The 23,659-nt window shown below is 48.1% G+C and overlaps 1 protein-coding gene across 1 annotated transcript in view; it reads right to left on the minus strand.

Moving 5' to 3' along the window:
- Positions 1-3,229: 3,229 nt before the first annotated feature.
- The window catches only part of AP4M1 (adaptor related protein complex 4 subunit mu 1), a 35,233-nt gene continuing 14,803 nt past the window's right edge, over positions 3,230-23,659 (minus strand). Inside the window, exons 6-18 of the mRNA XM_082300485.1 lie at positions 23,343-23,453; positions 23,143-23,223; positions 18,976-19,038; positions 18,185-18,247; positions 17,410-17,472; positions 17,199-17,265; positions 16,414-16,467; positions 14,013-14,119; positions 9,445-9,536; positions 7,607-7,651; positions 7,438-7,488; positions 5,734-5,851; positions 3,230-3,511 (exon numbers count right to left, since the gene is read on the minus strand). Coding sequence (XP_082156611.1) covers positions 3,317-3,511; positions 5,734-5,851; positions 7,438-7,488; positions 7,607-7,651; positions 9,445-9,536; positions 14,013-14,119; positions 16,414-16,467; positions 17,199-17,265; positions 17,410-17,472; positions 18,185-18,247; positions 18,976-19,038; positions 23,143-23,223; positions 23,343-23,453 — 1,110 coding nt within the window. The 3' untranslated portion in view covers positions 3,230-3,316. The remainder of the gene's footprint in view (positions 3,512-5,733; positions 5,852-7,437; positions 7,489-7,606; positions 7,652-9,444; positions 9,537-14,012; positions 14,120-16,413; positions 16,468-17,198; positions 17,266-17,409; positions 17,473-18,184; positions 18,248-18,975; positions 19,039-23,142; positions 23,224-23,342; positions 23,454-23,659) is intronic.

The following is a 23,659-nucleotide window of genomic DNA, read 5'->3' on the forward strand; positions in this document are numbered from 1 at the left end:
GGGAAAAAATCCCAAAAAATTGGGGAAAAATCCCAAAAATTTGGGGAAAAAAATCCCAAGAACTTGGGGAAAAAAGTCCCAAAAATTTGGGAAAAATCCCCAAAAAAATGGGGAAAAAATCCCAAAAATTTGGGGAAAATCTTGAAAAAATTGGGGAAAAAAGTCCCAAAAGTTTGGGAAAAATCCTAAAAAAAATGGGGAAAAAATCCCAAAAATTTGGGGAAAAAATCCCAAAAATTGGGGAAAAAATCCTAAAAAGTTGGGGGAAAAATCCCAAAAATTTGGTGGCGAAATCCCAAAAAATTGGGGAAAAATCACGAAAAATTGGGGGAAAAATCCCAAAAATTTGGGGGAAAAATCCCAAAAATTTGGGAAAAATCCCCAAGAAAATGGGGAAAAAATCCCAAAAATTTGGGGAAAAAATCCAGAAAAAATTGGGGAAAAAAATCCCAAAAATTTGGGGAAATTCCCAGAATTTTGGGGGAGAAGATTCTGACTTTTTGGGGTGGGAAACGTGAATTTTGGGGGAGATTTGGGTGAAAAACCCCGAATTTGGGGGGGTTTTGGTGAGAAAAATCTGAATTTTGGGGGGGGAAATCCAAATTTTGGGGGGAAAAAGCTGAAATTTGGGGGGAAAAGCCGAATTTTGGGGGGAAAACCTCCAATTTTTGGGGTGGAAAATGCGAATTTTTGGGGGGTTTAGGGGGAAAACTCCCAAATTTGGGGGAGAAAAATGTGAATTTTGTGGATTTTGGGCCCCCCAGACCCCCCTGGAGCAGCCCCGGGACCTTTTTGGCTCCTCCAGCCTCGAATTCCAGGTGAGATTTTGGGGCAATTTGGGGAATTTTTGGTTAAAAACACCAAAATTGAGCAGTTTGGGAGCATTTTTGGGGGGATTTGGGGACTTTTTGGTTAAAAACACCAAAATTGAGCAGTTTGGGAGCATTTTTGGGGGGATTTTGGGACTTTTTGGTTAAAAACACCAAAATTGAGCCGTTTGGGAGCATTTTTGGGGGGATTTTGGGACTTTTTGGTTAAAAACGCCAAAATTGAGCAGTTTGGGAGCATTTTTGGGGGGATTTTGGGACTTTTTGGTTAAAACCACCAAAATTGAGCAGTTTGGGAGCATTTTGGGGGGGATTTTGGGACTTTTTGGTTAAAAACACCAAAATTGAGCAGTTTGGGAGCATTTTGGGGGGGATTTGGGGACTTTTTGGTTAAAAACACCAAAATTGAGCAGTTTGGGAGCATTTTTGGTGGAATTTTGGGACTTTTTGGTTAAAAACACCAAAATTGAGCAGTTTGGGAGCATTTTTGGGTGGATTTTGGGACTTTCTGGTTAAAAACACCAAAATTGAGCAGTTTGAGAGCTTTTTTGTGGAATTTTCAGGGTTTTTCCCCAAAATTTGGGGACTTCCCCCTCCCCCCCAGAACCTCTGAGGGTGAAACCCCACAATTTCCCCTTTTTTTTTTTGCCCTTTTTGGGGCTTTTTTGCCCCCAAATTTGGGTCTTCCCAGTTAAAAAAAACCCCCAAATTCCACAATTTTGGGCATTTTTGGGAGGGATTTGGGGTTTTTTTGGGATGTATCCCAAATATTTCGGGGGTCTCCCCCCTCTCTTCTCTTTCCAGACTTTCTGAAGACGGAATCCCAGAATTCCCACCCCGATTTTTCCCCATTTTTGGCCTTTTTCACCCCAAAATTCCTCATTTTCCCCCGGTTCAAAAAGGGCAAATTGAGGTTTTTTTGAGCCCTTTTTTTTGGGAATTTGGGGCTTTATCCCAAATATTTTGGGGTTTCCACTTCTTTATCTCCTTCCCGACTTTCTGAGGATGGAATCCTGCAGTTTCCACCCGGTTTTTTCCCATTTTTGGGGGTTTTCATCCCAAATTTCCCAGGTTTTGTTCCGTTAAAACGGGAACCGAGTGGTTTTGGGCCGGATTTTTGGGAATTTTGGGGCTTTCTCCCAAATATTTTGGGGTTTCCACTTCTTTGGCTCCTTCTAAACTCCCTGGGAATGGAATCCAAGAATTCCCATCCGGTTTTTTGCCTCCTTTTTGGCCTTTTCAACCCAAAATTCCTGCAATAAAAAACTCCAACAATTCCATCGTTTCCAGGTCTTTTTTTTCAGGAATTTCAGGGTCTTTTCCCAAATATTTTGGGATTCCCACCCCCTCTTCTCCTTCCCTTCTCTCTGAGCATTGAATCCAAGAACTTTCATTCGGTTTTTGCCCATTTTTCACTGTTTTCACCCCAAAACTCCCCCAATAAAACCCTCCCACAATTCCACTGTTTCCAGGCCGATTTTTTTGGGAATTTCGGGGTCTTTCCCCAAAATTTCGGGATTCCCACCCCCTCATCTCCTTCCAGACCCTCTCATCACCGAATCCCACAACCCCCACCCCTTTTTTTCCCCCTTTTTGCCCATTTTCACCCCAAAACTCCCCCAATAAAACCCTCCCACAATTCCATCCTTTCCAGGCCGATTTTTTTGGGAATTTCGGGGTCTTTCCCCAAAATTTTGGGATTCCCACCCCCTCATCTCCTTCCAGACCCTCTCAGTGCACAATCCCACCACCCCCACCCCTTTTTTTCCCCCTTTTTGCCCATTTTCACCCCAAAACTCCCCCAATAAAACCCTCCCACAATTCCATCCTTTCCAGGCCGATTTTTTTGGGAATTTCGGGGTCTTTCCCCAAAATTTTGGGATTCCCACCCCCTCATCTCCTTCCAGACCCTCTCAGCACCAAATCCCACAACCCCCACCCCTTTTTTTGCCCATTTTTGCCCATTTTCCCCCCAAAATCCCTCGGTGTCCCCCAATAAAACTCTCCCACAATTCCATCCTTTCCAGGCCAATTTTTTGGGGAATTTTCGTTTTTTTCCCCAAAATTTCGGGATCTCCTCCCTCCCTTCTCCTTCCAGACCCTCTCAGCACCAAATCCCACCACCCCCACCCCTTTTTTTGCCCATTTTGGGGCCGTTTCACCCCAAAACTCCCCCAATAAAACCCTCCCACAATTCCACTGTTTCCAGGCCAATTTTTTGGGGAATTTTCGTTTTTTTCCCCAAAATTTCGGGATCTCCTCCCTCCCTTCTCCTTCCAGACCCTCTCAGCACCAAATCCCACCACCCCCACCCCTTTTTTTGCCCATTTTTGGGGCCGTTTCCCCCCAAAACTCCCGCAACAAAAAACTCCCAACAACTCCGCCGTTTCCAGGCCGTTTTTTCTCGGAATTTCTCGGGAATTTCTGGGGAATTTCTCGGGAATTTCTCAGGAATTCTGCCGGAATTCCCGGGAATTCCCAGCGGGGGCTCAGAGGCGCAGCACGTAGGAGTCGCTGTGGCTCAGGTAGCGCACCCAGCGCTGCGCCAGCGCCGCGCCCGGCGGCCCCGAGAGGCGCAGGAAGCGAACGCGGAGCCCGGAGCAGCTCTGGGAGGGCAGCTGGAAAGAGGCGTGGGCAGTGCCCAGCTCCAGGCGCCAGGCGGGCACCGGCCAGGCCAGATCCAGCTGGGAATTGGGAATTTGGGAATTCAGGGATTTGGGAATTCAGGGACATTGGGGATGTTTGGGATCTTTGGGATGTTGGGGATGTTTGGGATGTTGGCAGCTGGAAAGAGGCGTGGGCAGTGCCCAGCTCCAGGTGCCAGGCGGGCACCGGCCAGGCCAGATCCAGCTGGGAATTGGGAATTTGGGAATATTGGGAATTCAGGGATTTGGGAATGTTTGGGATCTTTGGGATATTGGGAACATTGGGAATGTTTGGGATCTTTGGGAATGTTTGGGATCTTTGGGATCTCGGGGATGTTTGGGATGTTGGCAGCTGGAAGGAGCCGTGGGCAGTGCCCAGCTCCAGGCGCCAGGCGGGCACCGGCCAGGCCAGATCCAGCTGGGAATTGGGAATATTGGGAATATTGGGAATATTGGGAATTCAGGGATTTGGGAATGTCAGGGATCTTTGGGATATTGGGAACATTGGGAATGTTTGGGATCTTTGGGATCTCTGGGATGTTTGGGATGTTGGCAGCTGGAAGGAGCCGTGGGCAGTGCCCAGCTCCAGGCGCCAGGCGGGCACCGGCCAGGCCAGATCCAGCTGGGAATTGGGAATTTGGGAATTCAGGGATTTGGGAATTCAGGGACATTGGGGATGTTTGGGATCTTTGGGATGTTGGGGATGTTTGGGATGTTGGCAGCTGGAAAGAGGCGTGGGCAGTGCCCAGCTCCAGGTGCCAGGCGGGCACCGGCCAGGCCAGCTCCAGCTGGGAATTGGGAATTTGGGAATTCAGGGATTTGGGAATTCAGGGACATTGGGGATGTTTGGGATGTTTGGGATGTTGGGGATGTTTGGGATGTTGGCAGCTGGAAGGAGCCGTGGGCAGTGCCCAGCTCCAGGCGCCAGGCGGGCACCGGCCAGGCCAGATCCAGCTGGGAATTGGGAATTTGGGAATATTGGGAATTCAGGGATTTGGGAATGTTTGGGATCTTTGGGATATTGGGAACATTGGGAATGTTTGGGATCTTTGGGAATGTTTGGGATCTTTGGGATCTCGGGGATGTTTGGGATGTTGGCAGCTGGAAAGAGGCGTGGGCAGTGCCCAGCTCCAGGCGCCAGGCGGGCACCGGCCAGGCCAGATCCAGCTGGGAATTGGGAATTTGGGAATTCAGGGATTTGGGAATGTTTGGGAATTTTGGGGATCTTTGGGGCCATTTGGGATCATTGGGGATGTTTCGGATCTTTGGGAGTGTTTGGGATATTTGGGAATTTTTGGGGGATATTTGGGAATTTTTGGGGTTTTTTGGGATATTGGGAATGTTTGGGATCTCTGGGATCTTTGGGATATTTCGGGGATCTTTGGGGATGTTTGGGAGCTTTGGGATTTTTGGCATCTTTGGGGATTTTGGGGGATCTTTGGGAATTTTTGGGGAATATTTGGGAATTTTGGGGGATTTTTGCGATCTTTGGGAATTTTTGAGGATTTTTAGGAATATTTGGGAATTTTTGGGGAGTTTTGGGATCTTTGGGAATTTTGGGGGATATTTGGGATATTGGGGACGTCAGGAGGATTTGGGAGATTTGGGATCTTTGGGAATTTTGGGGGATCTTTGGGATCTTTGGGATATTGGGGAGATTTGGGGTGGATTTGGAGGAATTTGGGGAGATTTGGGGTGCATTTTTTGGGATCTTGGCTGGATTTTTGGCGATTCGGTGCTCTGGGCTGGGATTTTGGGCTAATTTTGGGGATTCTGGGCTAAATTTGGGGATTTGGGGCTAAATTTGGGGGTTTGGGGCTAACTTTGGGGATTCTGGGCTAAATTTGGGCATTTGGGGCTCAATTTGGGCATTTTGGACTAAATTTGGGCATTTTGGGCTAAATTTGGGGATCCTGGGCTAAATTTGGGGATTTTGGGCTAAATTTGGGAATTTTGGGCTAATTTTGGGCTAAATTTGGGCATTCTGGGCTAAATTTGGGCATTTGGGGCTCAATTTGGGGATTTTGGGCTAAATTTGGAAATTCTGGGCTAAATTGGGGGATTCTGAGATAAATTTGGGCATTTTGGGCTCAATTTGGGAATTCTGGGCTAAATTTGGGCATTTTGGGCTCAATCTGGCAATTCTGGGCTAAATTTGGGCATTTTGGGCTCAATCTGGGAATTCTGGCCTAAACTTGGGCATTTTGGGGTCAATTTGGGATTTCTGGGCTCAATTTGGGGGTTCTGAGGGCGACTCTGACCTTGAAGAGGGCGGAGAGTTGGGAGCCCCCCTGGATTTTGGGAATTTCCCAGCGGATGCTGCGGGAGCCCAAATCCAACTCGGCCGCTTGGTCGGGGCTGCTCAGCTCCTGGGAGAGGCTGGGGGACCCCAAAATTTGGGATTCGAGCCCCAAAATTCCGCCCAAATCCCCAAATCCCCCCAAATCCCCCAAATCCCCTGGAAATTCCCCCAAATCCCCACCAATTCCACCCAAATTGGCCTCAAATCTGCCCCAAAATCCCCCCAAATTCCACCCAAATTCCACCTGGGAGAGGCGGGGGGAGCCCCAAAATTTGGGATTCGAGCCCCAAAATTCCGCCCAAATCCCCAAATTCCCCCAAATTCCCCCAAATCCCCTGGAAATTCCCCCAAATCCCCACCAATTCCACCCAAATTGGCCTCAAATCCACCCCCAAATCCCCCCAAATTCCACCTGGGAGAGGCGGGGGGAGCCCCAAAATTTGGGATTTGAGCCCCAAAATTCCACCCAAATCCCCAAATCCCCCCAAATCCCCCAAATCCCCTGGAAATTCCCCCAAATCCCCTGGAAATTCCACCCAAATTGGCCTCAAATCTGCCCCCAAATCCCCCCAAATTCCACCCAAATTCCACCTGGGAGAGGCGGGGGGAGCCCCAAAATTTGGGATTCGAGCCCCAAAATTCCGCCCAAATCCCCAAATTCTCCCAAATCCCCTGGAAATTCCCCCAAATCCCCACCAATTCCACCCAAATTGGCCTCAAATCTGCCCCAAAATCCCCCCAAATTCCACCCAAATTCCACCTGGGAGAGGCTGGGGGGCCCCAAAATTTGGGATTCGAGCCCCAAAATTCCGCCCAAATCCCCAAATCCCCCCAAATCCCCCAAATCCCCTGGAAATTCCCCCAAATCCCCACCAATTCCACCCAAATTGGCCTCAAATCCGCCCCCAAATCCCCCCAAATTCCACCCAAATTCCACCTGGGAGAGGCGGGGGGAGCCCCAAAATTTGGGATTCGAGCCCCAAAATTCCGCCCAAATCCCCAAATTCTCCCCAAATCCCCCAAATCCCCTGGAAATTCCCCCAAATCCCCCCAAATTCCACCCAAATTCCGGAGAGGCGGGGGGAGCCCCAAAATTTGGGATTTGAGCCCCAAAATTGCCCCTGAATCCCAAATCCCCCCCTAAATCCCTTAAAATTCCCCCAAATTTTACAGATTTCCCAAAAATTCCACCCAAATTCCACCTGGGAGGCTTCAAAATTTGGGATTCACCCCCCCCCCCCCCGGATCCCCCAAATCCCCAAATTCCTCCCCAAATCCCCCCCTGATTCCCAAAGTCACCTCCAAATTCCCAAAGATTCCCCCCAAATTCCCAAAATTCCCTGCAAATTCCCAAAAATTCCCCCCAAATTCCTCAAATTCCCTCCAAATTCCCAAAAATTCCCCCCAAATCCCCCAAATTCCCTCAAAATTCCCCCAAATTCCCCCCAAATTCCCCAAATTCCCTCCAAATTCCCAAAAATTCCTCCCAAATCCCCCAAATTCCCTCCAAATTCCCAAAAATTTCCCCCAAATTCCCTCCAAATTCCCAAATTTTCCCCCCAAATTCCACCTGGAAAAGACTGGCAGGGCCCAAAATTTGGGATTCACCCCTCATGACCCCCCAAATCCCCCAAAATCCCCCAAAATTCCCCAAAATCCCCACCTGGAGACGCCTTTGGGCACCGGGAGCTGCAGGCGAACGTTGACGGCTTGGCTGGGATTTTTTGGGGGGAAAAATGGGAATTTTGGGAATTTTGGGAGTTTTGAGGCTCCCAGGCTGCTGAAAATCCCGGGATCTTGCCCAAAATTCCCGAAATTCCCCCAATTTTCACCTTTTGGGGGGGAGGTCGCAGCGGAGCTTCAAATAAAGGCGGATCCTGAGAGGGGAAAAAAACCCCAAAAGTTGGGAAAAATCCCGAAAATTTGGGAGGAAAATTCCCCCCCCCCAAAAATCGGGAATCTCCCCAGGGGGTTGGGAAGGAGGAGCCCCCCCCAAACTTTGGGGTATCCCCAAAAATGAGGCTGAAAAATGAGGGAAAATCCCTAAAAATCAGGGAAAAAAACTCCAAAACTGAGGGGAAAGCAAAAAAAAATTGAGGAAAAATTCTCAAAAAATCAGGAAAATTTTAAAAAACCAGGGGAAAACCCCCCAAAAATCAGGAAAAATATCCCAAAAATCAGGAAAAAAATCCCCCCAAAAATCAGGAAAACCCAAAAAAAAACCCCAGGAAAATTCCCCCAAAAAATCAGGAAAAATCCCCCGAAAATACGGAAAAAAATTCCCCAAAAATCCGGAAAAAAATCCCAAAAAATCCGGAAAAATCACCCCCCCAAACCAGAAAAAAATTCCCAAAGATCAGGAAAAATTCCAAAAAAACCCCAGGAAAAATTCCCAAAATTCAGGAAAAAACAATAGCAAAAAAGAAAAAAACGGAAAAAAAAATCCCAAAAAATCTGTAAAAAACTCAAAAAAAACCCAGGAAAAAATCCCCAAATATCAGGGAAAAAATCTCCAAAAAATCGCCCAAAATTCAGGAAAAAAATGCCCAAAAATCTGGGAAAAAATCCCCAAAATTCACCAAAAAATCCCCCCCAAAAATGGGGAAAAAATCTGTGGGGAAAAAGAAAAAATCCGGAAAAAATCCCCAAAAATCTGGAAAAAATCCCCAAAATTCAGGGAAAAAATCCCCCCAAAAATCTGAAAAGAATCCCTAAAAATTTAGGAAGAAATTCCCAAAATTCAGGGAAAAAACCCCAAAAAATTAGGGGGAAAAAAATCCCGAGAAAAATCCCCAAAAATCGGGAAAAATTACCCAAAAAATGAGGAAAAATTACCCAGAAATCAGAAAAAAAACCCCCAAAATTCAGGGAAAAAATCAGGGGGGGAAAAAATCCAAACAATCCCGAAAAAAAATCCCCCAAAAATCAGGAAAAATCCTCCAAAAATCAGGAAAAAAATTCCCAAAATATCCAGAAAAAAATCCCCAAAAATCCAGAAACGCACCCCCCCCCCCCCCCCCAAAAAAAAAATCAGGAAAAAATACCCAAAAATCAGGGGAAAAGTCCCCCAAAATTCAGGGGAAAAATCCTCCAAAAATCAGGAAAAAAATTCCCCAAAAAATCTGTAAAAAAATCCCCAAAAATTTGGAAAAAATACCCAAAAATCCATTAAAAAAATCCAAAGAAATTTTAAAAAAATCTGAAAAAAACCCCCAAAATCAAGAAAAAATCCCCCAAAATTCAGGAAAAAACTCCCCAAAAAATCAGGAAAAAAATCCCCAAAATTCACCAAAAAATCCCCCCCAAAAATGGGAAAAAAATCTGTGGGGAAAAAGAAAAAATCCGGAAAAATTCCCTGAAAACCAGGAAAAAATCCCCCAAATTCAGGAAAAAAAATCCCCAAAAATCCATTAAAAAAATCCAAAGAAATTTTAAAAAAACCTGAAAAAATCCCCCAAAATCAAGAAAAAATCCCCCAAAATTCAGGAAAAAACTCCGCAAAAAATCAGGAAAAAAATCCCCAAAAATCCAGAAAAATCCCCAAAAATCCAGAAAAAAAATCCCTAAAAAATCTGAAAAAATCCCCCAAAATTCAGGACCCCCCCCCTCAATCCAAGCTAAAAATTCCCGAAGTTTTTTGGGGTTCTTCCCCCAGGATTTGGGGTCCCACCTTCCCCCGGGCTCCTTCTCCAGGGTCGGGAAGAGGCGGAACGGGAGCGGGGCCGGGATTTCGTCCATGACCTGGTACTGCATCAGCGTCATCTGCGGGAATTGGGGAGAAACAGCGGGAATTTGGGGAGAAACGGCGGGAATTGGGGAGAAACGGCGGGAATTGGGGAGAAATGGCGGGAATTGGGGGAGAAACAGCGGGAATTGGGGAGAAATGGCGGGAATTGGGGAGAAAGGGCGGGAATTGGGGAGAAACGGCGGGAATTGGGGGAGAAAGGGCGGGAATTGGGGGGAAAGGGCGGGAATTGGGGGGAAACGGCGGGAATTGGGGGGAAACGGCGGGAATTGGGGGGAAAGGGCGGGAATTGGGGAGAAATGGCGGGAATTGGGGGAGAAATGGCGGGAATTGGGGAGAAATGGCGGGAATTGGGGGAGAAATGGCGGGAATTGGGGGGAAAGGGCGGGAATTGGGGGGGAAAGGGCGGGAATTGGGGAGAAAGGGCGGGAATTTGGGGAGAAAGGGCGGGAATTGGGGGGAAATGGCGGGAATTGGGGAGAAAGGGCGGGAATTGGGGAGAAAGGGCGGGGATTGGGGAGAAAGGGCGGGAATTGGGGAGAAAGGGCGGGGATTGGGGGGAAATGGCGGGAATTGGGGGGAAAGGGCGGGAATTTGGGGAGAAAGGGCGGGAATTGGGGGGAAAGGGCGGGAATTGGGGAGAAAGGGCGGGAATTGGGGAGAAATGGCGGGAATTGGGGGGAAAGGGCGGGAATTGGGGGAGAAAGGGCGGGAATTGGGGAGAAATGGCGGGAATTGGGGGGAAATGGCGGGAATTTGGGGAGAAATGGCGGGAATTGGGGAGAAATGGCGGGAATTGGGGAGAAATGGCGGGAATTGGGGGAGAAAGGGCGGGAATTGGGGAGAAATGGCGGGAATTGGGGAGAAATGGCGGGAATTGGGGAGAAAGGGCGGGAATTGGGGAGAAACGGCGGGAATTGGGGAGAAACGGCGGGAATTGGGGAGAAACGGCGGGAATTGGGGGGAAATGGCGGGAATTGGGGGAGAAATGGCGGGAATTGGGGGGAAAGGGCGGGAATTGGGGAGAAAGGGCGGGAATTTGGGGGAAAGGGCGGGAATTTGGGGGAAATGGCGGGAATTGGGGGGAAATGGCGGGAATTGGGGAGAAAGGGCGGGAATTGGGGGGAAATGGCGGGAATTGGGGAGAAAGGGCGGGAATTGGGGGGAAAGGGCGGGAATTGGGGGGAAAGGGCGGGAATTGGGGAGAAAGGGCGGGAATTGGGGGGGAAATGTCGGGAATTGGGGGGAAATGGCGGGAATTTGGGGAGAAATGGCGGGAATTGGGGAGAAATGGCGGGAATTGGGGAGAAAGGGCGGGAATTGGGGGGAAAGGGCGGGAATTGGGGGGAAAGGGCGGGAATTGGGGAGAAAGGGCGGGAATTGGGGGGGAAATGGCGGGAATTGGGGAGAAAGGGCGGGAATTGGGGGGAAAGGGCGGGAATTGGGGAGAAAGGGCGGGAATTGGGGGGAAAGGGCGGGAATTTGGGGAGAAATGGCGGGAATTGGGGAGAAAGGGCGGGAATTGGGGAGAAATGGCGGGAATTGGGGAGAAATGGCGGGAATTGGGGGGAAATGGCGGGAATTGGGGAGAAAGGGCGGGAATTTGGGGATAAACGATGGGAATTGGGGGGGAAATGGCGGGAATTGGGGAGAAAGGGCGGGAATTTTGGGATAAACGATGGGAATTGGGGGGAAACAGCGGGAATTCCGGGAGAAAGGGCGGGAATTCGGCATTCCCAGGGAATTTGGGACCCCCAGGACCCCCCTGGAACCCCCCCAGGTTGGGATTTGTGGGAATTTTGGGAATGAAGGGAAAATTCCCGCTGGAACTGGGGGGGAGGGGAGGAATTGGGGGTTAAAACGCAGCTGGGAGGCCCCGAAATCTCCCCAAAATGCCTCAAATTCCCCCAAAATTCCCCAAATTCCCCCTGAATTCCCCAAAATTCCTACACAAACTCCCCCAAATCCCCCCAATTCCCCCTGAATTTCCCCCAAATTCCCCAAAATTCCTCGAATTTCCCCTGAATTCCCCAAATCCCCACACGAATTCCCCAAATTCCCCCCCAAATCCCCCCAATTTCCCCAAAATCCTCCCAAATTCCCTCAAAATCCCTCAAATCCCCCCAAAATCCCCAAACTCCCCAAAATTCCCCAAAATCCCTCAAATCACCCCCAAATCCCCCCTGACTTCCCCAAAATCCCACACAAACTCCCCCAAATCCCTCCAAAATCCCCCAAATTCCTCAAATCCCCAACACAAATTCCCCAAATCCCCCCCAAAATTCCCCCAAATTCCCCCAGAATTTTTTTCCCATTTTTCCCCAACTTTCCCCCAATTTCTCCCCAATTTTTTCCCTATTTCCCCCCAATTTCTCCCCAATTCCCCCCAACTTTTCCCCAATTCCCCCCAATTTTTCCCCAATTTTTCCCCAGCTTTCCCCCAATTTCTCCCTAATTTTTCCCCAATTTTTTCCCAACTTTCCCCCAATTTTCCCCCAAACTCCCCCCATCTTTCCCCAATTTTTCCCCAACTTTCCCCCAATTTTTCCCCAATTTTCCCCAATTTTCCCCAATTCCCCCCAACTTTTCCCCAATTTTTTCCCAACTTTCCCCCAATTTTTCCCAAATTTTCCCCCAATTTTCCCCCAAACTCCCCCCATCTTTCCCCCAACTTTTCCCCAGTTTTTCCCCAATTTTCTCCCCATTTTTCCCCAAACTCCCCCCAACTTTTCCCCAATTTTTTCCCAATTTCCCCCCTAATTTTTCCCCAAACTCCCAACTTTCCCCAATTTCTCCCTAATTTTTCCCCATTTTTTCCCCAGTTTTCCCCAATTTTTTCCCCAATTCCCCCCAATTTCCCCCCAACTTTCCCCCAATTTTTCCCCAATTTTTCCCCAACTTTCCCCCAATTTTTCCCCAACTTTCCCCCAATTTTTCCCCAATTTCCTCCAATTTTTCCCCAATTCCCCCCAACTTTTCCCCAGTTTTTCCCCAATTTTCCCCCAAACTCCCCCCACCTTTCCCCCACCTTTCCCCCAACTTTCCCCCAACTTTCCCCAAATTTTCCCCGAATTTTCCCCAATTTTTCCCCATTTTTTCCCCAGTTTTCCCCCATTTTTTCCCCAATTCCCCCCAATTTCCCCCCAATTTCTCCCTAATTTTTCCTCCAATTTTTCCCCAACTTTCCCCCAATTTTCCCCAATTTTTCCCCAACTTCCCCCAATTTTTCCCCAACTTTCCCCCAATTTCCCCCAATTTTTCCCCAATTCCCCCCAACTTTTCCCCAATTTTTCCCCAACTTTCCCCCAATTTCTCCCCAAATTTTCCCCAATTTTTCCCCAATTTTCCCCAATTTTCCCCCAAACTCCCCCCATCTTTCCCCCAATTTTTCCCCAATTTTCCCCAATTTTTCCCCAATTCCCCCCAACTTTTCCCCAATTTCCCCCCAATTTTTCCCAACTTTTCCCCAATTTTTCCCCAATTCCCCCCAACTTTTCCCCAATTTTTCCCCAATTCCCCCCAACTTTTCCCCAATTTTTCCCCAATTTCCCCCAACTTTTCCCCAATTCCCCCCAACTTTTCCCCAATTTTTCCCCAACTTTCCCCCAATTTCTCCCCAAATTTTCCCCAGTTTTTCCCCAATTTTTCCCCAATTTTCCCCCAAACTCCCCCCACCTTTCCCCCACCTTTCCCCCAACTTTCCCCCAACTTTCCCCCAACTTTCCCCAAATTTTCCCCGAATTTTCCCCAATTTTTCCCCATTTTTTCCCCAGTTTTCCCCCATTTTTTCCCCAATTCCCCCCAATTTCCCCCCAATTTCTCCCTAATTTTTCCTCCAATTTTCCCCCAACTTTCCCCCAATTTTTCCCCAATTTTTCCCCAACTTCCCCCAATTTTTCCCCAACTTTCCCCCAATTTCCCCCAATTTTTCCCCAATTCCCCCCAACTTTTCCCCAGTTTTTCCCCAACTTTCCCCCAATTTCTCCCCAAATTTTCCCCAATTTTTCCCCAATTTTCCCCAATTTTCCCCCAAACTCCCCCCATCTTTCCCCCAATTTTTCCCCAATTTTCCCCAATTTTTCTCCAATTCCCCCCAACTTTTCCCCAATTTCCCCCCAATTTTTCCCAACTTTTCCCCAATTTTTCCCCAATTCCCCCCAACTTTTCCCCAATTTTTCCCCAATTCCCCCCAACTTTTCCCCAATTTTTCCCCAATTTCCCCCAACTTTTCCCCAATTCCCCCCAACTTTTCCCCAATTTTTCCCCAACTTTCCCCCAATTTCTCCCCAAATTTTCCCCAATTTTTCCCCAATTTTCCCCAATTTTCCCCCAAACTCCCCCCACCTTTCCCCCACCTTTCCCCCAACTTTCCCCCAACTTTCCCCAAATTTTCCCCGAATTTTCCCCAATTTTTTCCCATTTTTTTCCCATTTTCCCCCAACCTCCTCCCGATTTTTCCCAATTCCCCCTGAATTCTCCCCAAATCTCCCGACCTCGCCGGCGCTGGGGGTGACCCTGAGGACCCTCCCGGAGCCGAACTCGTCCAGTTTGATGGAGCTGTGGAAGGAGCACTCGTCCACCCGCACCGGGGTCCCGTAGCCTGGGGCGGAAATCCGGGAATTCGGGAAAATTCGGGACAATTCAGGAAAATTTGGGAAAATTGGGGAAAATTTGGGGAGGGTTGGAGGAGTTTTGGGAGGAAAAACGGGCATTTTGGGGGGTTTAAAAGGGAAAAAAAGGGGGTTTTGGGGGGTTTTAGGGGGTTAAGAAGGTCCTGGAAGGGGAAAAACAGGATTTTGGGGAACATTTGGGAATATTTGGGAATGTTTGGGTAAATTTGGGGGGGTTTGGAGGGGTTTTGGGAGGAAAAAAGGGGATTTTGGGGAGTTTAGGGGGTTAAGAAGGTCCTGGAAGGAGAAAAACAGGATTTTGGGGAACATTTGGGAATATTTGGGTAAATTTGGGGGGGGTTGGAAGAGTTTTGGGAGGAAAAACGGGGATTTTGGGGGGTTTAAAAGGGAAAAAAAGGGGATTTTGGGGGGTTTTAGGGGGTTAACAAGGTCCTGGAAGGGGAAAAAAGGATTTTGGGAATGTTTGGGAAAATTTGGGAAAATTGGGGAAAATTTGGGGGGGGGTTTGGAGGAGTTTTGGGAGGAAAAACGGGGATTTTGGGGGGTTTAAAAGGGAAAAAAAGGGGATTTTGGGGGGTTTAAAAGGGAAAAAAAGGGGATTTTGGGGGGTTTTAGGGGGTTAAGAAGGTCCTGGAAGGAGAAAAACAGGATTTTGGGGAACATTTGGGAATATTTGGGAATGTTTGGGTAAATTTGGGGGGGTTTGGAGGGGTTTTGGGAGGAAAAACGGGGATTTTGGGGGGTTTAAAAGGGAAAAAAAGGGGATTTGGGGGGTTTTAGGGGGTTAAGAAGGTCCTGGAAGGGGAAAAAAGGGGATTTTGGGAACATTTGGGAATATTTGGGAGAATTTGGGGGGGTTTGGAGGAGTTTTGGGAGGAAAAACGGGGATTTTGGGGGGGTTTAAAAGGGAAAAAAAAGGGATTTTGGGGGATTTTAGGGGGTTAAGAAGGTTCTGGAAGGGGAAAAAAGGGGATTTTGGGAACATTTGGGAATATTTGGGTAAATTTGGGGGGGTTTGGAGGGATTTTGGGAGGAAAAACGGGGATTTTGGAGGGTTTAGAGGGGAAAAAATGGGGATTTTGGGGGGTTTTAGGGGGTTAAGAAGGTCCTGGAAGGAGAAAAACAGGATTTTGGGGAACATTTGGGAATATTTGGGAATGTTTGGGTAAATTTGGGGGGGTTTGGAGGAGTTTTGGGAGGAAAAACGGGGATTTTGGGGGGTTTAAAAGGGAAAAAAGGGGGATTTTGGGGGGTTTTTAGGGGGTTAAGAAGGTCCTGGAAGGGGAAAAAAGGATTTTGGGGAACATTTGGGAATATTTGGGAAAATGGGGGGAAATTTGGGGGGGTTTGGAGGGGTTTTGGGAGGAAAAAAGGGGATTTTGGGGGGTTTAAAACGGAAAAAAAGGGGATTTTGGGGGGTTTTAGGGGGTTAAGAAGGTCCTGGAAGGGGAAAAACAGGATTTTGGGGAACATTTGGGAATATTTGGGAATGTTTGGGTAAATTTGGGTAAATTTGGGGGGGTTTGGAGGGGTTTTGGGAGGAAAAAAGGGGATTTTGGGGGGTTTAAAAGGGAAAAAAAGGGGATTTTGGGGGGTTTTAGGGGGTTAAGAAGGTCCTGGAAGGGGAAAAAAGGATTTTGGGAATGTTTGGGAATATTTGGGAATGTTTGGGTAAATTTGGGGGGGGTTGGAGGGGTTTTGGGAGGAAAAAAGGGGATTTTGGGGGGTTTAAAAGGGAAAAAAAGGGGGTTTGGGGGGGTTTTAGGGGGTTAAGAAGGTCCTGGAAGGGGAAAAAAGGGGATTTGGGGAATGTTTGGGAAATTTTGGGAGAATTTGGGGGGGGTTGGAGGGGTTTTGGGAGGAAAAAAGGGGATTTTGGGGCATTGAAATGGGGAAAAAAAAGGGACTTTGAGGGATTAAAAGGTCCTGGAAGGAGAGTAAGGAAGAATTTGGGCGTCCTGGCAGGGTGCAGAGGGATTTTAGGAAGGATTCGAGGAAATTTTGGGGTGTTTTCGGGAGATTTTGGGAGTTCGAATGGGAAAAAAATGGGGGGAAATGGCAAATTTAGGGGATTTCAATGGGGATTTTAGGGAGGGTTACAAAGGTCCTGGAAGGGGAGAAAAAAAGGGGGGGATTTGAGGGGAATTTGGGGCGATTCGGGGAGAATTTGGGGGTCCTGGGGGAATTTGGGGAGGTCCGAGGGAATTTTGGGGGTCCTGGGGGTGGATTTTGGGGTCCCCAAGAATTTGGGGGGGGGTCTCACCCCTCAGTTCCGATTTTCCCACACAAAATTCCTCCGTGAGGCCGATCCGGAGCTCTGGGAGGGAAAAGGGGGGGAAATGGGGGGGTCCTGACCCCAAAATCCACCCGGGACCCCCCAAAATCCACCCGGGATGCCCCAAAATCCCCTCAGGACCCCTCAAAACCCCCCAAAATCCCTCAAAACCCTCCCAAATTCCTTTTCCCGCCCTTTTTTTCCCCCTTCCAGGACCTTTTTGCCCTCACGAAATTCCCGTTAATTCTCCCCAAATGGCCCCAAATTCCCACAAAATTCTCTCCAAATCCCCTCAAAATTCCCCCCAAATCCCCCTCAAATCCCTCCAGGATCCCCCAAAATCCCCCCAGCACCCCAAAATCCCCCCAAATCCCCCCAAAAATCCCCTCAAAATCCCTTTTTCTCCCCCCCTTCCAGGACCCTTTGACCCTCACAAAATTCCCCGTTCATTCTCCCCAAATTCCCCCAAATCCCCCCAAAAATTCCCTCAAAACCCCCCAAAATTCCGGGGATCCCCCCCCCCAAATCCCTCCAAAACCCCAAACTCCCCAAATTTTTGGGGACCCCTCCTCAAATTCCCTTTAAAACCCCCCCCCCAAAAAATCCCCTAAAAATCCACAAAAAACCCTTTAAATCCCCGAAAATGCCTCCAAAAATCCCCCAAATTTTTGGGAAAGCTCCCAAATTTTTTTGGGGGGGGGTTTTGGGGGGGGAATCTCCCAAAATCCTTCCCAAACCCCTCCCAAAATTTTGGGGCCCCGCCCCAAATTTACCGACGGAGGGGGGGAGGTAACACTTGAGCCGAATCTCGCCCTGCACGTCGATCTTCAGGGGGGTCCCCTGCCAAAATTGGGGATTTTTGGGGGGTCCCCGGGGGGTTTTGGGGACGGGGACCCCGATTTTGGGGTGGTTTGGGGATTTTTGGGGATTTTGGGGTGGTTTTGGGGTTTTTGGAGGGTTTTTTGGGGGGTTTGCTGGGCTCACGTTGGCAGCGATGACGACCGAGAGGCGCTCGAGGACGTCCACGAAGACTTCGGGTTTGGAGGGCTGGAGGGAAATTTTGGGGAGGATTTTGGGGGTTTTGGGGGTCTTGGGGGGGTCTGGGGGGTTTGGGGGATTTTTTGGGGTTTTTGGGGATTTTTTGGGGATTTTTTTGGGGATTTTTTGGGGAATTTTTTGGGATTTTTTGGGGATTTTGGTGGGGATTTCTTTGGATTTTGGGCGTTTTTCTGGGGGATTTTTGGGGGAATTTTGGGATTTTTTTGGGATTTTGGGGATTTTTTTTGGGATTTGGGGGGGGATTTTTGGGGATTTTGGGGGGATTTTTTTTGAGGACTTTTTTGGAATTTTGGGGGGATTTTTCGGGGGGATTTTTTGCCATTTTTGGGGTTTTTTGGGGGATTTTTTGGAGGTTTTTTTTTTTTTTTTTTGGGGATTTTTTGGGGATTTTTTAGGGATTTTTTGGAGGTTTTTTTGGGATTTTTTGGGGGATTTTTTGGGGAATTTTTTGGGATTTTTTTGGAATTTTGGGGGATTTTTTGGGGGATTTTGAGGGGGATTTTTTGGGGATTTTGGGGGGGTTTTTTGGGATTTTTTTGGGTTTTCTGGGGATTTGGGGGGCGTTTTTTGGAGGATTTTTGGGGGGATTTTTTGGGGATTTTTTTGAGGATTTTTCTGGGGATTTTTGGGGGGTTTTTTGGGGATTTTGGGGTGGTTTTGGGGTTTTTGGGGGGGTTTTTGGGGGGTTTGCTGGGCTCACGTTGGCAGCGATGACGACCGAGAGGCGCTCGAGGACGTCCACGAAGACTTCGGGTTTGGAGGGCTGGAGGGAAATTTTGGGGAGGATTTTGGGGGTTTTGGGGGTCTTGGGGGGGTGTGGGGGGTTTTGGGGATTTTTTGGGGTTTTGGGGGATTTTTTGGGATTTTTTTGGGATTTTTTTGGGGATTTTTTGGGGGATTTTTTGGGATTTTTTTTGGATTTTGGTGGGGATTTCTTTGGATTTTGGGCGTTTTTCTGGGGGATTTTTGGGGGAATTTTGGGATTTTTTTGGGATTTTGGGGATTTTTTTTGGGATTTGGGGGGGGATTTTTGGGGATTTTGGGGGGATTTTTTTTGAGGACTTTTTTGGAATTTTTGGGGGATTTTTCGGGGGGGTTTTTTGCGATTTTTGGGGTTTTTTGGGGGATTTTTTGGAGGTTTTTTTTTTTTTTTTTTTTTTGGGGGGGATTTTTTGGGGATTTTTTAGGGATTTTTTGGAGGTTTTTTTGGGATTTTTTTGGGGATTTTTTGGGGAATTTTTTGGGATTTTTTTGGAATTTTGGGGGATTTTTTGGGGGATTTTGAGGGGGATTTTTTGGGGATTTTGGGGGGGTTTTTTGGGATTTTTTTGGGTTTTCTGGGGATTTGGGGGGCGTTTTTTGGAGGATTTTTGGGGGGATTTTTTGGGGATTTTTTTGAGGATTTTTCTGGGGATTTTTGGGGGGTTTTTTGGGGATTTTGGGGTGGTTTTGGGGTTTTTGGGGGGTTTTTGGGGGGTTTGCTGGGCTCACGTTGGCAGCGATGACGACCGAGAGGCGCTCGAGGACGTCCACGAAGACTTCGGGTTTGGAGGGCTGGAGGGGAATTTTGGGGAGGATTTTGGGGGTTTTGGGGGTCTTGGGGGGGTGTGGGGGGTTTGGGGGATTTTTTGGGGTTTTTGGGGATTTTTTGGGATTTTTTGGGGATTTTTTTGGGGATTTTTTGGGGATTTTTTTGGGATTTTGGTGGGGATTTCTTTGGATTTTGGGCGTTTTCTGGGGGATTTTTGGGGGAATTTTGGGATTTTTTTTGGATTTTGGGGATTTTTTTGGGGATTTGGGGGGGGATTTTTTGGTATTTTGGGGGGATTTTTTTTGAGGACTTTTTTGGAATTTTTGGGGGATTTTTCGGGGGGATTTTTTGCCATTTTTGGGGTTTTTTGGGGGATTTTTGGGGATTTTTTTGGGATTTTTTGGGGGATTTTTTTGGATTTTGGGCGTTTTCTGGGGGATTTTTTGGGGATTTTTTTTTGGATTTTGGGGATTTTTTTGGGATTTTGAGGGGATTTTTTGGGGGGATTTTTTGGGATTTTGGGGGATTTTTTTTGAGGACTTTTTTGGGATTTTGAGGGGATTTTTCGGGGGGATTTTTTGCGATTTTTGGGGTTTTTTGGGGGATTTTTTGGGATTTTGGGGGGATTTTTTGGAGTTTTTTTTTTGGGGGGGGATTTTTTGGGATTTTTTATGGATTTTTTGGAGGTTTTTTTGGGATTTTTTCGGAATTTTTGGGGATTTTTTGGAATTTTTTGGGGATTTTTTGGGGATGTTTTTGGGGATTTTGGGGGGTTTTTAGGGATTTTTTTTGGGTTTTCTGGGGATTTGGGGGGCGTTTTTTGGAGGATTTTTTTGGGGATATTTTGGGGATTTTTTTGAGGATTTTTCTGGGGATTTTTGGGGGGTTTTTTGGGGATTTTTGGGGTGGTTTTGGGGATTTTTTGGGGTTTTTGGGGATTTTTTGGGATTTTTTTGGGGATTTTTTGGGGAATTTTTTGGGATTTTTTTGGGATTTTGGTGGGGATTTCTTTGGATTTTGGGCGTTTTCTGGGGGATTTTTGGGGGAATTTTGGGATTTTTTTTGGATTTTGGGGATTTGGGGGGCGTTTTTTGGAGGATTTTTTTGGGGATATTTTGGGGATTTTTTTGAGGATTTTTGGGGTTTTTTGGGGGATTTTTTTGGATTTTGGGGGGGGTTTGGGGATTTTTCAGGATTTTTTGGGATTTTTTTGATTTTTGGGGGGGATTTTTTTGAGGATTTTTGCGGAATTTTTTGGGGGGGATTTTTGGAGTTTTTTTGGGGATTTTTGGGGGATTTTTTGGAGGGTTTTTTTGGATTTTCTGGCGATTTTTTGGAGGATTTTTTGCGGAATTTTTTGGGGGTGATTTTTAGAGATTTTTTTGGGATTTTTTGGGGGATTTTTCGGGATTTTTTTGAGGGGATGTTTTTTGATTTTTTGGGGGTTTTGGGGGGATTTTTTCTTGAGGATTTCTGTGGAATTTTGGGGGGGGAATTTTTGGAGATCTTTTGGGGATTTTTTTGGAATGTTTTGGGGATTTTTGGGAGAGGATTTTTGGGGGATTTTTTGCGATTTTTGGGGGGGTTTTTTGAATTTTGGGGGGGGATATTTGGGATTTTTTGGTGGATTTTGGGGGGTTTTTGGGGGGATTTTTTTTGAGGACTTCTTTTGAATTTTTGGGGGCCATCGGGGGGGGTCCTTGGGGTGACTCTGGGTGGGATTTTGGGGGAATTTGGGTGGATTTTGGGGCATTTTGGATGAATTTTGGGTGGAATGGTCGCAATTTGGAGCAGATTTGGGCAGAATTTTGGGAATTCTGGGCTGGAATTTTGGGAATTTCGGGAATTTTGGGAATTGGGGGTTGGGGCCATCAGGGGGGGGTCCTTGGGGTGACTCTGGGTGGGATTTTGGGGGGATTTGGGTGAATTTTGAGCAGAATTTTCGCCATTTTGAGCCAATCCAAGCAGGAATTTTGGGAATTCCGGGCTGGAATTTTGGGAATTTCGGGAATTTTGGGAATTGGGGGTTGGGGCTATCGGGGGGGGGTCCTTGGGGTGACTCTGGGTGGGATTTTGGGGGGATTTGGGTGGATTTTGGGGCATTTTGGATGAATTTTGAGTGGAATGGTCACAATTTGGAGCAGATTTGGGCAGAATTTTGGGAATTCTGGGCTGGAATTTTGGGAATTTCGGGAATTTTGGGAATTGGGGGTTGGGGCCATCAGGGGGGAGTCCTTGGGGTGACTCTGGGTGGGATTTTGGGTGGATTTGGGTGAATTTTGAGCAGAATTTTCGCCATTTTGAGCCGCTCCGAGCGGGAATTTTGGGAATTCCGGGCTGGAATTTTGGGAATTTCGGGAATTTCGGGAATTGGGGCCATCAGGGGCGGTCCTTGGGGTGACCCTGGGTGGGATTTTGGGTGGATTTGGGTGGATTTTGAGCAGAATTTTCGCCATTTTGAGCCGCTCCGAGCAGGAATTTTGGGAATTCCGGGCTGGAATTTTGGGAATTTCGGGAATTTCGGGAATTGGGGCCATCAGGGGGGGTCCTTGGGGTGACTCTGGGTGGGATTTTGGGTGGGATTTTTGGTGGATTTGGGGGCATTTTGGATGAATTTTGAGCGGAATTTTCACCCTTTTGAGCTGCTCCGAGCGGGAATTTTGGGAATTCTGGGAATTCCGGGCTGGAATTTTGGGAATTTTGGGAATTTCGGGAATTGGGGATCATCAGGGGGGTCCCTGGGGTGACTCTGGGTGGGATTTTGGGGGGATTTGGGTGAATTTTGAGCAGATTTTGCGCGGAATTTTTTGCCATTTTGAGCCAATCCGAGCGGGAATTTTGGGAATTCCGGGCTGGAATTTTGGGAATTTTGGGAATTTTGGGAATTGGGGGTTTGGGGCCATCGGGGGGGGGTCCTTGGGGTGACTCTGGGTGGGATTTTGGGTGGATTTGGGTGAATTTTGAGCAGAATTTTCACCATTTTGAGCCGCTCTGAGCGGGAATTTTGGGAATTCCGGGCTGGAATTTTGGGAATTCCGGGAATTTCGGGAATTGGGTGTTGGGGCCATCAGGGGGGGTCCTTGGGGTGACTCTGGGTGGGATTTTGGGGGGATTTGGGTGGATTTTGGGGCATTTTGGATGAATTTTGGGTGGAATGGTCGCAATTTGGAGCAGATTTGGGCGGAATTTTGGGAATTCTGGGCTGGAATTTTGGGAATTTTGGGAATTTCGGGAATTGGGGGTTTGGGGCCATCAGGGGGGAGTCCTTGGGGTGACTCTGGGTGGGATTTTGGGTGGATTTGGGTGGATTTTGGGGCATTTTGGATGAATTTTGAGTGGAATTTTCACCATTTTGAGCTGCTCCGAGCGGGAATTTTGGGAATTCTGGGAATTCCAGGCTGGAATTTTGGGAATTTCGGGAATTTTGGGAATTGGGGGTTGGGGCCATCAGGGGGGGGTCCTTGGGGTGACTCTGGGTGGATTTTGGGTGGATTTGGGTGAATTTTGAGCAGAATTTTTGCCATTTTGAGCCGCTCCGAGCGGGAATTTTGGGAATTCCGGGCTGGAATTTTGGGAATTTTGGGAATTTCGGGAATTGGGGGTTGGGGCCATCGGGGGGGTCCCTGGGGTGACTCTGGGTGGGATTTTGGGTGGATTTGGGTGAATTTTGAGCAGAATTTTCACCATTTTGAGCCGCTCCGAGCAGGAATTTTGGGAATTCTGGGAATTCCGGGCTGGAATTTTGGGAATTTCGGGAATTTTGGGAATTGGGGGTTGGGGCCATCAGGGGGGAGTCCTTGGGGTGACTCTGGGTGGGATTTTGGGTGGATTTGGGTGGATTTTGAGCAGAATTTTCGCCATTTTGAGCCGCTCCGAGCGGGAATTTTGGGAATTCCGGGCTGGAATTTTGGGAATTTCGGGAATTTCGGGAATTGGGGCCATCAGGGGCGGTCCTTGGGGTGACCCTGGGTGGGATTTTGGGGGGATTTGGGTGGATTTGGGGGCATTTTGGGTGAATTTTGAGCAGAATTTTCACCATTTTGAGCCGCTCCGAGCGGGAATTTTGGGAATTCCGGGCTGGAATTTTGGGAATTTCGGGAATTGGGGCCATCAGGGGGGGGTCATACCTGGTCCCCCCGAGGCGGGGGGAGGGGTCTGGTGGCCGCCCCCCCCGGCACCACCCGGCTCTGCTGCGTCTCCGCCCCGAACTGGAAAACACCAACAAATCCCGGGGGATTTTTTTTTTGTTGTTTTTTTTTTGGGAATTCCGGGAATTTTGGGAATTCCGGGATGGGGAATGGCAGGAAAAGAGGGGAGGGATCCCCACCAGCCCCACGGAGCCCAGGTCCAGGAGGTTGAAGGGTTTGGGGCTCTCGGGCTCGGACTGGACGAGGCTCCGGAGGATTTCGGGAGTCGTGGTTTGGATGTGGCCGAAATCCTGGGAATTTTGGGAGGGAGGGAGGGAAAAATCGGGAATTTTCTGGGAATTCCGGGAGGTTTGGGCCCAGGGAGGGTCCAAGAGCCTCAAAAAGGCCCCGGGACCCCCAGGATTGGCCCCAAAAGGGATTCCCAGTTTGTCCCAGTTCGTCCCAGTTCGTCCCAGTTCCCTCCCAGTTCATCCCAGTTCCTCCCAGACCCCTCCCA

Source organism: Coloeus monedula (assembly GCF_965178545.1).
Source record: "Coloeus monedula genome assembly, chromosome: 40".
In the NCBI taxonomy this organism is placed as follows: Eukaryota; Metazoa; Chordata; class Aves; order Passeriformes; family Corvidae; genus Coloeus; species Coloeus monedula.